The sequence below is a fragment of the Canis lupus genome, chromosome 4, assembly GCF_048164855.1.
Source record: "Canis lupus baileyi chromosome 4, mCanLup2.hap1, whole genome shotgun sequence".
In the NCBI taxonomy this organism is placed as follows: Eukaryota; Metazoa; Chordata; class Mammalia; order Carnivora; family Canidae; genus Canis; species Canis lupus.
Window position 1 is genome coordinate 37,730,623 of NC_132841.1, and position 13,397 is coordinate 37,744,019.

The window sequence follows — 13,397 nt, forward strand, 5'->3', positions numbered from 1 at the left end:
GAAGAGAGAAAACATATTAGAAGATAAAACAACAGTAAAAATGAGAGGACAAAGGCCAAATCAACATGAATGCCTGATACACACTATGCTGGATTGCTGATTGCTCCAAAAATGCGCATTTTGAATTCCTGGACTACCTCAAGCCAGTCTTCTTAATGTTGAGAATATGGTTATGGATAATGAAAAAATAGCTTCATATTATAGGACTTAGCCACAATTTTTTCCCCTTACATCTGCTAAGAAAAGCATCTGGTTTAGTTCTCAGCTCAGTAAGACCCATCTCCATTAAAATTTTAAAATTGAATTTCCTCCCCAAAAGTCAGAAAGTAGTAATTTTGGAGGCACTGAAGTATCAAGAGTATCACTATCTCTGTGATATGGGAGCTGTAACAAGGGTATCAGGAAGGGAAAGGTAAAGGGATTGAAGAGAATTATTTAATGAAGGCCTATAATGAGCCAGACACTCTAATAGGCACTTTAAGTATGTTATGTCATTTAATGATCCTGAGGTCTGTTCTTATCTCCATTTTACATCTAGGAAAGTTAGGGCTCAGAAAGGTATAGTTACTTCTACAGTGCCAATTGCTAACCATGGGGGTGAAATTCGAACCCAGGTCTGACTCTACACTAGGTGATTCCACAAGAGGAGGAAAGATAAAAATAACGAATTCATCCTGGGCCTGTTCTCTCAGGCATGGACTCCTTTTAGCATACTAACTTCACGTGAGGCCTATACAAACAACACCTAATCCCTAGGGGAAGACATGTTAGCTCACCTCTCTTGTGTCTTTATCTGGTATTAGTGTCTGGAAGAAGAGGTGATGCACCGGAGGTCGTAAGAAGTACTTCAGTCTATGCAGGCATGGTCTGTTGTATAATCCACCTTGTGGTGTTCGTGCTTGTACCTGGGCAGACCTGGGGTTAGCAGGCTCTGACAGTGATCTGTCTTTTCTGGCTGGAGTTTCTGTGACAGAGAGCCAAGGAACTTTCTCTAAGGAAGTTTCAGACTGTGGAGACTGTGGACTGGGAGAGAACCTTGGAGAGGATGGAGCTGAGACTTCCATAGGAGTGTCATGGTTCTGTACATCATTTTGGAGAGGGTAAGGCCTGTCTCGTGGTAACTGAGCCAAGTCTCCAAATGAGTGTGGCATGTCTCCTAGCAAGCACGGCCTATCTCCAGGTGAATGGAGCATATCTCCTGGGAAGTCTGGGACTTCTCCAGGTGAATGTGGCACACTTTCTGGTAACTGTGGTGCATCTCCTGGTGACTGTGGCATGTCTGCTGGTGACTGTGGCACGTGTCTTGGTGATTGTGGCACGTCTTCTGGTGACTGTGGTACATCTTCTGATGAATGTGGCATATCTTGTAAATGTGCCACATCTTGTGGATATGATATGTTTTGAGGTGGGCCTGGTACATCTTGAGGTAGGCCCAGAGGAGAGTCTTGAGGTGGGCACAGTGAGTCTTGAGGTGGGCTGGGTGAGTGCTGAGGTCGCCATGATGAGTCTGGAGGTGGGCTTGGCACAGTCTGCTGAGGGCACGGCATATCTTGAGGAGGGCGTGGAACTGCTTGAGGCAGGTGAGGCAAAGCCTGTAGTTGGCACTGCATGGTTTGTGATGGGCATGACAAGGCTCGTGGTGGGCATGAGGAGGCTCGTGGTGGACATGGTGAGGTTCGCAGTGGGCATGGCAAGGCTCGAAATGGGCATGGCAAGGCTTGTGGTGGGCAAGGCACATCTTGCTGTGGGCATGGCAAGGGTGCCCTCTGATTGCTGCTGCTACTGTTATTGCTTGTTGGGGAGGAGGAGCAAACATCTGAAGATAGCTGTAGGCTTGCCAAGAAGCCAAGGTCACCTTTGAATGTAGTTGAGCTACAATTTGGTTCTGTTGAATAAACAGAGTTCCCACTGATGGATGTAGGGGGTTGTGGACCTTCAAATGTGGTTTCTTCCAAAAGGTCCAAATCCACAGGATCGCTGTTAATGATTCTCCGTGCTGCAGGCCAAGAGCTTCTGTCTACCCGCCCTTCCATCACCTCTTTGCTGGAGAGGCTGGCACATGTCTGAAGATTAGGTGGCTCTTTCTGGGAGGGAGCAACAGGTTCTAGAGTCAAGTCAAGTGTGGCAATAGGTCTATTTTCTTCTTCAGTTCTTGTCAGGTCAATCACACAGAGTCCACTGCGATCCTTTGTCCTTGGTCTGGTTTCTCTAGTTAAGTCAATGAAGTCCTGTTAAAGGATTGTAAGAATATAAAAGGTCAAGTAGGGAGTCTTTGCTTTATCTAAGATTTACATTTGAGCTTTTAAGGATAATCATATTTTACCTTTTCACTTCACTGATAAACATTTTATATAACATAGGCATTAATCTATTTCCTTTGGTCAAAATTTTACTACTGTCAATACTGTCAATTTCTATACCTTCTTAAATTATCCAAATGCCACATGCATATAACTGAGGGCATAGTGGGAAATTTTTTCTGATCCAAAGTAAACAGGGGAGTAGGGAAGATTTCAACCTTAAATCACAAGAGAAAAAGCAACCTTTGTTTGGAAAAGCAAATACACAGGATAATTTGCAGCAGAAACTAAAGAAGAAGGTAAGCTAACATAAGAGAATCTGCTATGTGCTAAGAACATACTGAGTACTTTCACATATCTTTAATTTCACAATATTCCTATCAGGTAGGCATTATAATTTTCATTATACAGATGGGGAAAATGGAGTTCAGAGAGGTTAGGTCATTACCTAAGGATTATACAATTAAGCCACAGAGACAGACATTCAAACCCAGGTCTGTTTCCTTCTTTCTCTGTAAAACCTCATTCAATATATAATCAGTTTATAGTCAGATATGCAGAGTAATACAATAACAGTTATAAAACCAACAGGGTAAATCTGAGCCCTAACTAGATTAATTACTGGAAAACTTATCTTTACCTCCATTACTTGCCAAAATGATTGGGCAGTTCATAAATCCTGATGATCTAGCCAATGGTACTATAATTAATTTCTGTGCCATAAGCCTGGAACAATATTGTACTCCCTTTTACTCTCAAAGCTGTTTCAGTATGGATGACAAATAATATCATCCTGATTACTGATCAGGCTCATTGATGAACACGATAGGAAATATCCCCTATATGGTATTATTAGAATCAACTGCAGTATTTAAAAAAAAAATTCCATTTCTGATCAGAAGGGCTAGCTAGATACTCTGATCAACAAACCTAATAAAAGCTAGAATGGATACATCTATTAATCTATATATATATCTAGATAGATAGAGTATATATATATTTATGTAAAGTATATATATATATATGTATATTTGTAAAAACATGGGAGGAGATATAACAAGAATAAAGCAACCAAAAGAAGTGAGTATACCTATATTAATATCAGACAAAATAGATTTTAATGAAAATAGCATTATTAGAGATAAAGAGGCTACTATACAATAAAAGATTTATTTTATCAAGATAAAATAATTTCAAAACTATGCATAATAACATAATCTTCATAGAGCAAAAATAGATACAAGTACAAGGAGAAAAAGGAATATCCAGTCATTGTGAGAAATTTTTACATGTCTTTTTTGATTGATCATGCAAACAAAGAAATTATTATGGATACAGAAGATTCTAACACATTTAACAAGCTTCATCTAAAGGATTCAGAATAGTTATGCACAATTACATGAAATATTTACAAAAATTTATCACATACCAGGAGTCAAAGTACATCTTAGTCAACATCAAAAGATTATCACTCAGACCAAAATACTATTAGGTTAGAATGCAATGCAAAAAAGTAACTAAGACAAACTCCATACAACTGTGAATTAAGAAGTATGACAAAATAACATATAGGTCAAAGAACAAATTATAGAAACTAGAAAAATTTCAGAATTGAACAGTAACAAAAATACTAGATATTAAAATGTGACATGCAGCAAAATAATTGTGTAGAAAAAAATTTACACTTAGACATTTAGAAAAGAATGGAAGAAAATTAATGTGCTAAGCACACACTTTTAGGTAGCAGAAAAAGGACAGAATACACTCAAAGAAAGCAGAAGAGATGAAATAATAACAAGAGCAGAAATGAATGAAACAGAGAACAAACACAGCAGAGAAGTGCAAATGTCACAGGTTTGTTCTTTTAAAAGATTATTAAAATTAGCAAACATGATAAAATTAAGACAATGAAGGCACAAATAACTAATATTAAGAATGAAAAAGGGATAAAATTACAGATGTTCTTAAGATAAAAAAGATGAGAAGATGCTGTGAACAATTCTACATAAAAAAAGAAACAACAACTTGGGATGTTGGATGAAATAGATAAATCCCTGGAAAAATAAAGCTTAGCAAAACTGTCTCAAAAAATTGAGTGATGGGTATGTGGGGAATCATTATATAGTTTGCTCTATTTGTCATGTTTGAAATTTTCCATAGTGAAAAGGTATTTTTTAAGTTGACTTAGAAAAAAGAAAAAAATCAAGATAGCTCCTTAACCATAAAGAAATGAAATCAGTAGTTGAAATTTTTCCTTCAAAAAACTCCAGATCAAACTGATTTTAAAAGGAGAGTTCTGCTAAAAATTCAAGGAACAAAATGATTCTACTTTATATAAGCTATTTAAAAGAATAAAAAATGAAGGGATACCTCCAACTCATATTATGACTTAGCATAAACTTGATCCAAAATCTGAAAGTACAAGAAGGAAATATTATAAGTCAATATCACGTCTGCACACAGACATAAAAATCTTAAATGAAACACTATAAACTAAGTCCAGCAAACCAAGGTGAATCTCCCTAGGAATCATACCTAGTTTAGCATTTAAAAAAATTAATATAGTTTGCCACATAAAGAAAAATCATATGATCATGTGAAGACACCAAAAAGCATTTGATAACACATTCAGCATCCATTCTTTTTTTTTTTTTTTTAAGATTTTATTTATTTATTCATGAGTGACACAGGGAGAGAGGCAGGGACAGGCAGAGGGAGAAGCAGGCTCCAGGCAGGGAGCCAGACGTGGGACTCGATCCTGGGTCTCCAGGATCACGTCCTGGGCTGAAGTTGGCGGTAAACCGCTGAGCCACCTGGGCTGCCCTCAGCATCCGTTCTTAAGAAGAAAAAATAAATGCCACTATTAGGACTTAATTCAGTTCTGATACTACCTGGCATTAGTGTAGAACCAACAGGTTAAGGGCTCAGTCCCACATGACCCCCCCCACCATTTCAAGTAGTTGCAAGTAGTTGGGCCCCTGGTTACCCACCACTCTGTCTAATTTGGCTAAAAAATGGGGGTTCCCATGACTCCCTTCCTAAGTTTTGATAATAATGGTTCACAAAACTCAGAGAAACATTTCACTTTCTATTACCACTTTATTATAAATGATGCAATAATAAAGCCAGATGAAGAAATACATAGGGCAAGGTCCAGAAAAGTCCTGAGTGCAGGGACTCCAGGATCACACCCTGAGCCGAAGGCAGATGCTCAACCACTGAGCCACCCAGGCATCCCTACACTTGAAAATATCTTACAACTTTACTCATCAATCATACCTCAATAAAGCTGAAACTAAAAATAAATAACTTAAAAAAAAAACACATGACAAAAGCCAAAGAAACTGGAAAATATAAGTTGGAGGGACACCTGGATGGCTCATTCAGTTGGGCATCCAACTTGTGGTTTTGGCTTGGGTCATGATCTTGAGGTCATGGGATTGAGCCCCCTGTCAGGCTCTGTCCTCAGCAGGGTATCTGCCTGAGATTCCATCTTTCCCTCCCTCTGCATCTCCCCTCTCTGTGCATGCTCAATCTCTCTCTCAAATAAGTAAATAAATCTTTAAAAAAAATAATGAGTTAGGGACTAATACTACCTTAAAAGTATTTGAATTTTGGGATCCCTGGGTGGCGCAGCGGTTTAGCGCCTGCCTTTGGCCCAGGGCGTGATCCTGGAGACCCAGGATCGAATCCCACGTCAGGCTCCTGGTGCACGGAGCCTGCTTCTTCCTCTGCCTGTGTCTCTGCCTGTCTCTCTCACTGTGTGCCTATCATAAATAAATAAAAAAATAAAAAAAATTTTTTAAAGTATTTGAATTTCTTGGACTGGTACATATAACTTTAAATTAATTAATTTTATTTAATTAAAATTTGGGGCACCTGGGTGGCTCAGTCGGTTAAGTGCCTGCCTTCAGCTCAAGTCAGGAACCCAGGGTTCTGGGCTAGAGCCCCAAACTGGGCTCCCTGCTCAGTGGGGAGGCTGCTTCTCTCTCTCCTTCTACCCACTGCTTGTGTTCTCTATCTCAAATGAATAAAATCTTTTTAAAAATTAATAATATTTTTTAGAGCAGTTTTAGGTTCACAGCAAAATTGAGAAACTTCAGAGCATTTCCATGTACTCCTCTCCCCACATATAATCTCCCTCACTATGAACATCCTGCACTACTATGGCACATTTGTTACAACAGATGAACCTACACTGTCACACCATTATCAACCAAAGTCCATAGTTTACATTATGGTTCATTCTCGATGCTATACATCCCAAGGGTTTTGACAAATGTATAACGACATGTATTCATCACAGCAGTATCATACAGAATAGCTTCACTGCCTGAAAAATCCTCCACATTCCACCTATTCAGCCTTCCCTTCCCACTAACCTCCAAAAACCACTGATCTTTCATCTTCATAGTTTTGACTTTTCAGAATGTCACGTTGTTGGAATCACAGAGCATGTAATCTTTTCAGATTGGCTTCTTTCACTTAATAATATGCATTCAATTTTCCTCCATGTCTTTTCAAGACTGGATAGCTAATTTTTTTTAGCAATGAATAATATTCCAATATCTGGATGTACCACAGTTTACTTATCTATTCACTTACTGATAAACATCTTAGTTTTGGCAATTATGAATAAAGCTGCTATAAACATCCGTGTGCTGTTTTTTTTTTCCCCATGTGTTTCAAATGTTTCAAATCATTTGGGTCAGTACTAAGGAGCATGGTTGCTGGATTAGATGGCTAAGAATGTGTTTAGTTTTGTAAAAAGCTGAACTGTCCTCCAAAGTGACTGTAGCATTTTGCATTCCCACTAGTAATTAATGAGAGTTCCTATTACTCTACATCCTCACCAGCATTTGGTATAATCGGTATTTTAGATTTTGGCTATTCTAAAATCCAAATGTAGTAGTATCTCATGTTGGTTTTAACTTACAATTCCCTAATGACATATGATGTTGAACATCTTTTCATATGCTTACTTGCCGTCTGTATACCTTCTTGGGTGAGGTATCTGTTTTTGGCATTTTGTCCATTTTTATTTTATTTTATTTTTTGGTGAAAAAATTTATATTTAGATTTATAGCCGGACTCAGTTTAGATGATCCCAATCTGATCAAGGTGTTGACCTTGGCCACATCAATGTCATAGAGCTTCTTCACAGCCTGTTTGATCTGGTGCTATTGGCCTTGACATCCACAATGAACACAAGTGTGTTGTCTTCTATTTTCTTCATGGCTGACTCAGTAGTTAAGGGGAACTTGATGATGGCATAGTGATCAAGCTAGTTTCTCCTGGGGGCGTTCTTTCGAGGACTTGGGTCGTCGGAATGTAGGTGACATGCGGATCTTCTTTTTTTGTTTTTGTTTTTTGCCTTTCAGCACCGCTTTCTTAGCTTTCAAATCTTTCGCTTTGCCTTTGGCTTTGGGAGGGGCAGGGCTTCTTTCTTCGCCTTCTGCACCATCTTCGTGAAAGGGATTTCCCAGGCTCGTTTCCATGGGCTTATAGAGCGGAGTCTCCGTCCATTTTTAAATTGGGTTATTCATTTCCTTATTGTTGAGTTTTAAGAGTTCTTTGTATACTTTAGATAAGTCTTTTATCATATGTGTCTTTTTTTTTAAGATTTTATTTATTTATTCATAGAGACAGAGAGAGAGAGGCAGAGACACAGGCAGAGGGAGAAGCAGGCATCATACAGAGAGCCTGATGTAGGAGTCTATCCAGTCTCCAGGATCACGCCCTGGGCTGCAGGCGGCGCTAAACCGCTGCGCCACCGGGGCTGCCCTATCGTGTCTTTTTCAAATATTTTCTCCCAGTCTATGGCTTGTCTCCTCATTCTCTTGACATTGTCTTTTGCAGAGAAGAAGTTTTTAATTTTGATGAAGTCCAGTTTAGCAACCATTTCTTTCATAGATCATGTCTTTGGTGTTGTATCTAAAAAGTCATTGCCTGGGGAATCCTGGGTGGCTCCGCGGTTTAGCACCTGCCTTCCGCCCGAAGCCTAGTCCTGGAATCCTGGGATCAAGTCCCATATCGGGTTCCCTGAATGGAGCCTGCTTCTCCCTCTGCCTGTGTCTCTGCCTCTCTCTCTCTCTGTATCTCTCATGAATAAATAAATAAATAAATAAATAAATAAAATCTTAAAAAAAAATGTCATTGCCCAAACTCATGTAGTACGTGTTCTCTACTTTTTCTTCCAGGAGTTGTTTTTTTTGTTTGTTTGTTTTTTTAAGATTTTATTTATTCATTCATGAGAGGCACACACAGAGAGAGGAAGAGACACAGGCAGAGGGAGAAGCAGATATCAGGTCTCCAGGATCACACCCTGGGCTGCAGGCGGCGCTAAACCGCTGCGCCACTGGGGCTGCCCTCTTCCAGGAGTTTTATAGTTTTACATTTTTATAGTTTTACATTCAAGTTTATGATCTATTTTGAGTTAACTTTTGTTAAAGGTGTAAGATCTGTGTGTAGGTTCATTTCTTTGCATGTGAATGTCCAGTTGTTTCAGCACCATTTGTTGAAAAGACTATCTTTGTTCCATTGTCAAAGATCAGTTGACTAGGGATCCCTGGGTGGCGCAGCGGTTTGGCGCTTGCCCTTGGCCCAGGGCGCGATCCTGGAGACCCGGTATCGGGTCCCACATAGGGCTCCCGGTGCATGGAGCCTGCTTCTCTCCCTCTGCCTGTGTCTCTGCCTCTCTCTCTCTGTGTGACTATCATAAATAAATAAATAAATAATTAAAAAAAAAAAGATCAGTTGACTATATTAATGTGGGTCTACTCCTGGGCTTTCAAATTTGTTCCATCAAACTATTTGTCTATTCTTTCCACACTGTTTGGATTACTGAAGTTTGTACCAAGTCTTGAAGTCAAGTAGTAGCAGTTCTCTGTTCTTTTCCTTCAAGATTGAGTTAGCTATCTGCAGTCTTTTGCTTCTTCCATATAAACTTCACTCATCCTATTGATATTTATAAAATAACTTGCTAGGATTTTAACTGAAATTGTGTTGAATCTACAGATCAAGTTCATAAGAGCTGACATCTTCATAATATTGAGTCTTCCTATCCACAAACATGGAATATCCCTCCATTTATTTCGTTCTTCTTTGATATCTTTCATCAGTTTTGTAGTTTTCCACATATAGATCTTCTACCTACTTTGTTAGATTTATACTATCTTATTTTTTAAGGTTCTCATGTAAATGGTAGTATGTTTTAAATTTCAAATTCCACTTGTTCACTGTTCATAGAAAATGACTGGCTTTTGTAAATTGATCTTGCATCGACAATATTGCTATTATCACTTATTAGTTTCAGGAGTTTTTTGGTTGATTCTTTTGGGGTTTTTTTCTACATAGATGATTATGACACCTGTGAACAAAGACAATTTTATTTATTTTTTCCTAATCTGTATACCTTTTATTTCTTCTTCTTCTCCTCTTATTGTATCAACTAGGACTTCCAGTATGATGTTGAAAAGCAGTGGTGAGAGGGGACATCTGCCTTGTTCCTAATCTTGGTGGGATGTTTCAAGTTTCTTACATTAAGTATGGTTATCACCTGTAGGATTTTTGTAGATGTTCTTTATCAAGTTGAGGAAGTTCATCCTCTATTTGTAGTATGCTGAGAGTTTTTAACCATGAATGGATGCCTATGTTTGGTTATTTGTTTAAAAAATTTTTAAGATATGTTTTATTATTATTTTTTGGCTTTTTAAGATTTTATTTTAATCCCAGTTAGTTAATATATAGTTATATTAGTTTCAGGTATACAGTATGCTGACTCAACAATTCTATATACTGGCCAGTGCTCATCACGACAAGTGCACTTCTTAATCCCCATCACCTATTTAACCCATCCATTTGGTAACCATCAGTTTGTCCTCTATAATAAAGAGTTTAAGGATCTGTTTCTTGATTTGTCTCTTTCTTCCCCCTTTGTTCAAATGTTTTGTTTCTTAAATTCCACACATGAGTGAAATCATATGGTATGTCTTTCTCTGACTTACTTTGTTTAGCATTATGCTCTCTAGCTCCACCCATATTATTGCAAATGGCAAGATTTCATTCTTTTTATCGCTAAATAATATTCCATTATATATATATATCACATCTTCTTTATCCATTCATCTATCGATGGACACTTGGGCTACTTTCACAATTTGGCTATTGTAAATAATGCTGTGATAAACATCAGGGCACACGCATCCCTTTGAATTAGTTTCTGTATTCTTTGGGTAAATATCTAGTAGTATGATTGCTGGATCATAGGGTAGTTCTATTTTTAACTTTTTGAGAAATCTCCGTACTGTTTTTCACAATGGCTGCACCTCTTTGCATTCCCACCAACAGTTCTTGAGTATTCCCTTTTCTCCGTAAACCTGCCAACACCTGTTTCTTGTGTTGTTGATTTTAGCCATTCTGACAGGTATGAGGTGATATCTCATTGAAGTTTTGATTTGTATTTCCCTAATTGTAAGTGATGATGGGCATCTTTTCATGTGTCTGTTGGCTATCTGAATGTCAGCTTTGAAGAAATGTCTGTTCAGTACAATGTTATCTGCAATGTTATCTGTTCATGTCTTCTGCCCTGTTTTAAATTTAGATTATTTGGTTTTTGGGTGTTGAGTTTTAGAATATCTTTACATATTTTGGATACTAAATCTTTATCAGATATGTCATTTGCAAATATCTTCTCCCATTCAGTAGGCTGCCTTTTAGTTTTGTTGATAGTTTTCTTTGCTGTGTAAAAAGCTTTATATTTTGATGTAGTACCAATATTTTTGGTTTTGTTTCTCTTGCCTTATGAGAAATTTCTAGAAAAAATTTCCTACAGCCTATGTTAAAGAGGTTACTGCCTGTGTTCTCTTCTAGGTTTTTTATGGTTTCAGGTGTCACATTTAGGTCCTTACTCCACTTTGAATTTATTTTCCTGTATAGTGTAAGAAACTGGTCCAGTTTCTTTTACATGTTGCTGTCCAGTTTTTCCAACATCATTTGTTGAAGAGACTGTCTTTTTCCCATTGCATGTTCTTTCCTGCTTTGTCAAAGATTAACTGACCATATCATGATCTCAGGGTCCTGGGATCCAGCCCTGCATTGGGCTCCTGGCTCAGCAGGGAGTCTTCTGGTGAGTCTCTCTTCCTCTCCCTTTGCCCTTCCCCCTGCTTGCATGCATGTGCTCTCTCTAAATAAATAAATCTTAAAAAAAAAAGATTAATTGGGTGTTATACTATATGTTGACAAATCGAACTTTAATAAAAAGAAAGAGGAAAACCATGAAAAAAAAGATTAACTGACCATACATAGTTGTGGTTTCATTTCCAGGTTTTCTATGCTGTTCCATTCATCAATGTGTCTATTTTTGTGCCAATACTATACTGTTTAGGTCACTACAGCTATGTAATACAACTTGCAGTCTGGAATTGTGATGCCTCCAGTTTTGCTCTTCTTTCTTAAGATTGCTTTGGCTATTCAGGGTTTTTTGTGGTTCCATATAAATTTTAGAATTGTTTGTTCCAATTCTAAAGTTCTAAAGTTTTACACAACTTGGAACAACTTGTGTAAAAAGTTGTTAATATTTTGATAGGGATTGCATTAAATGTGTAGATTGCTTTGGGTTATATAGACATTTTAACAATATTTGTTCTTCCAATCCATGAGCATGGACTGTCTTTTCTATTGCTTTGTGTTAAATTTTTCCATTAGTGTTCTATAGTTTTTAGAGTACAGGTCTTTCACCTCTTTGGTTAGGTTTATTCCCAGGTATCTTATTATTTTTGGTGCAATTAAAAATGGGATTGTTCCTTTTTCTTTTTTTTTTTAAGTAAACTCTACACCTAACATGGGGCTTGAACTCATGACTGCAAGATCAAGAGGCATGACCTCCCAACTGAGCTTGCCAGGCACCCCATAAATGAGACTGTTTTCTTAGTTTTTCCTTCTGCTGCTTCATTTTTGGTGTATAAATATGTAAAAGATTTCTTTTTATTAAGATTTTATTTATTCATGAGAGACACAGAAAGAGAGGCAGAGACACAGGCAGAGGGAGAAGCAGGCTCCATGCAGGGAGCCTGACGTGGGACTCGATTCCAGGTCTCCAGGATCATGCCCTGGGCTGAAGGCGGCGCTAAACCACTGAGCCACCTGGACTGCCCATAAAAGATTTCTATATATGAATTTTGTATCCTGCGACTTTACTGAATTTGCTTATTAGTTCTAGTAGGTTTTTTGGTGGAATTTTTAAAAATTTTCTACATATAGTACAATGTTATCTGCAAATAATGAAAGTTTTACTTCTTCCTTACTGATTTGGATGCCCTTCCTTCCTTCCTTCCTTCCTTCCTTCCTTCCTTCCTTCCTTCCTTCCTTCCTTCCTTCCTTCCTTCCTTCCCTCCTTCCTTCCTCCCTCCCTCCCTCCCTCTCCCTTCCTCCCTTTCTCTCTTTCCATCCATCCCTTTGTCTATCTGCCTGAATGTAGCTAGGACTTCCAGTACTATGACGAATAAAAATGGTGAGTGGACATTCTTGTCTTGTTTCTTACCTTAGGGGAAAGGCTGTCAGTTTTTCCCCATTAAGGATGGTGTTAGCTGTGGGTTTTTCATATATGGCCTTATTACATTGAGGTATATTCCCTCTAAACCTACTTTGTTGAGGGTTTTTTTTTTTTAAATCACGAATGGACGTTGTACCTTGTCAAATGCTTTTTCTGTTTATTGAAATGATAATATGGTTCTTATACTTCTCTTACTGATATGATGTATCATGTTAATTGATTTGCAAATACTTAACCACCCTTGCCACCCCGGAATTAATCCCACTTGACAATGGTGAATGATTTTTTTTACTGTATTGCTGAATTCATTCTGGTAGTATTTTGTGGAGGATTTCTGCATCTATGTTCATCAGGGATACTAAACTGTAGCTCTTTTTTTAGTAGTGTCTTTATCTGGTTTTGGTATCAAGGTAATGCTGACCTCATGGAATGAATTTGGGTTTTCCATCCTTTTCTATTCTTTGGACTAGTTTGAGAAGAATAGGTATTAACTCTTCTTTAAATGTTTGGTAGACATGGACTGTGAAGCCATCTGGTCCTGAACT

At 38.0% G+C, this 13,397-nt stretch overlaps 1 protein-coding gene across 1 annotated transcript in view; it reads right to left on the reverse strand.

Moving 5' to 3' along the window:
- Positions 1 to 13,397, reverse strand: part of SIMC1 (SUMO interacting motifs containing 1) — a 78,265-nt gene that overhangs the window by 46,655 nt on the left and 18,213 nt on the right. The window contains exon 2 of the mRNA XM_072824070.1: positions 777 to 2,228. Within this exon, the coding sequence (XP_072680171.1) occupies positions 777 to 2,228 (1,452 nt within the window). The remainder of the gene's footprint in view (positions 1 to 776; positions 2,229 to 13,397) is intronic.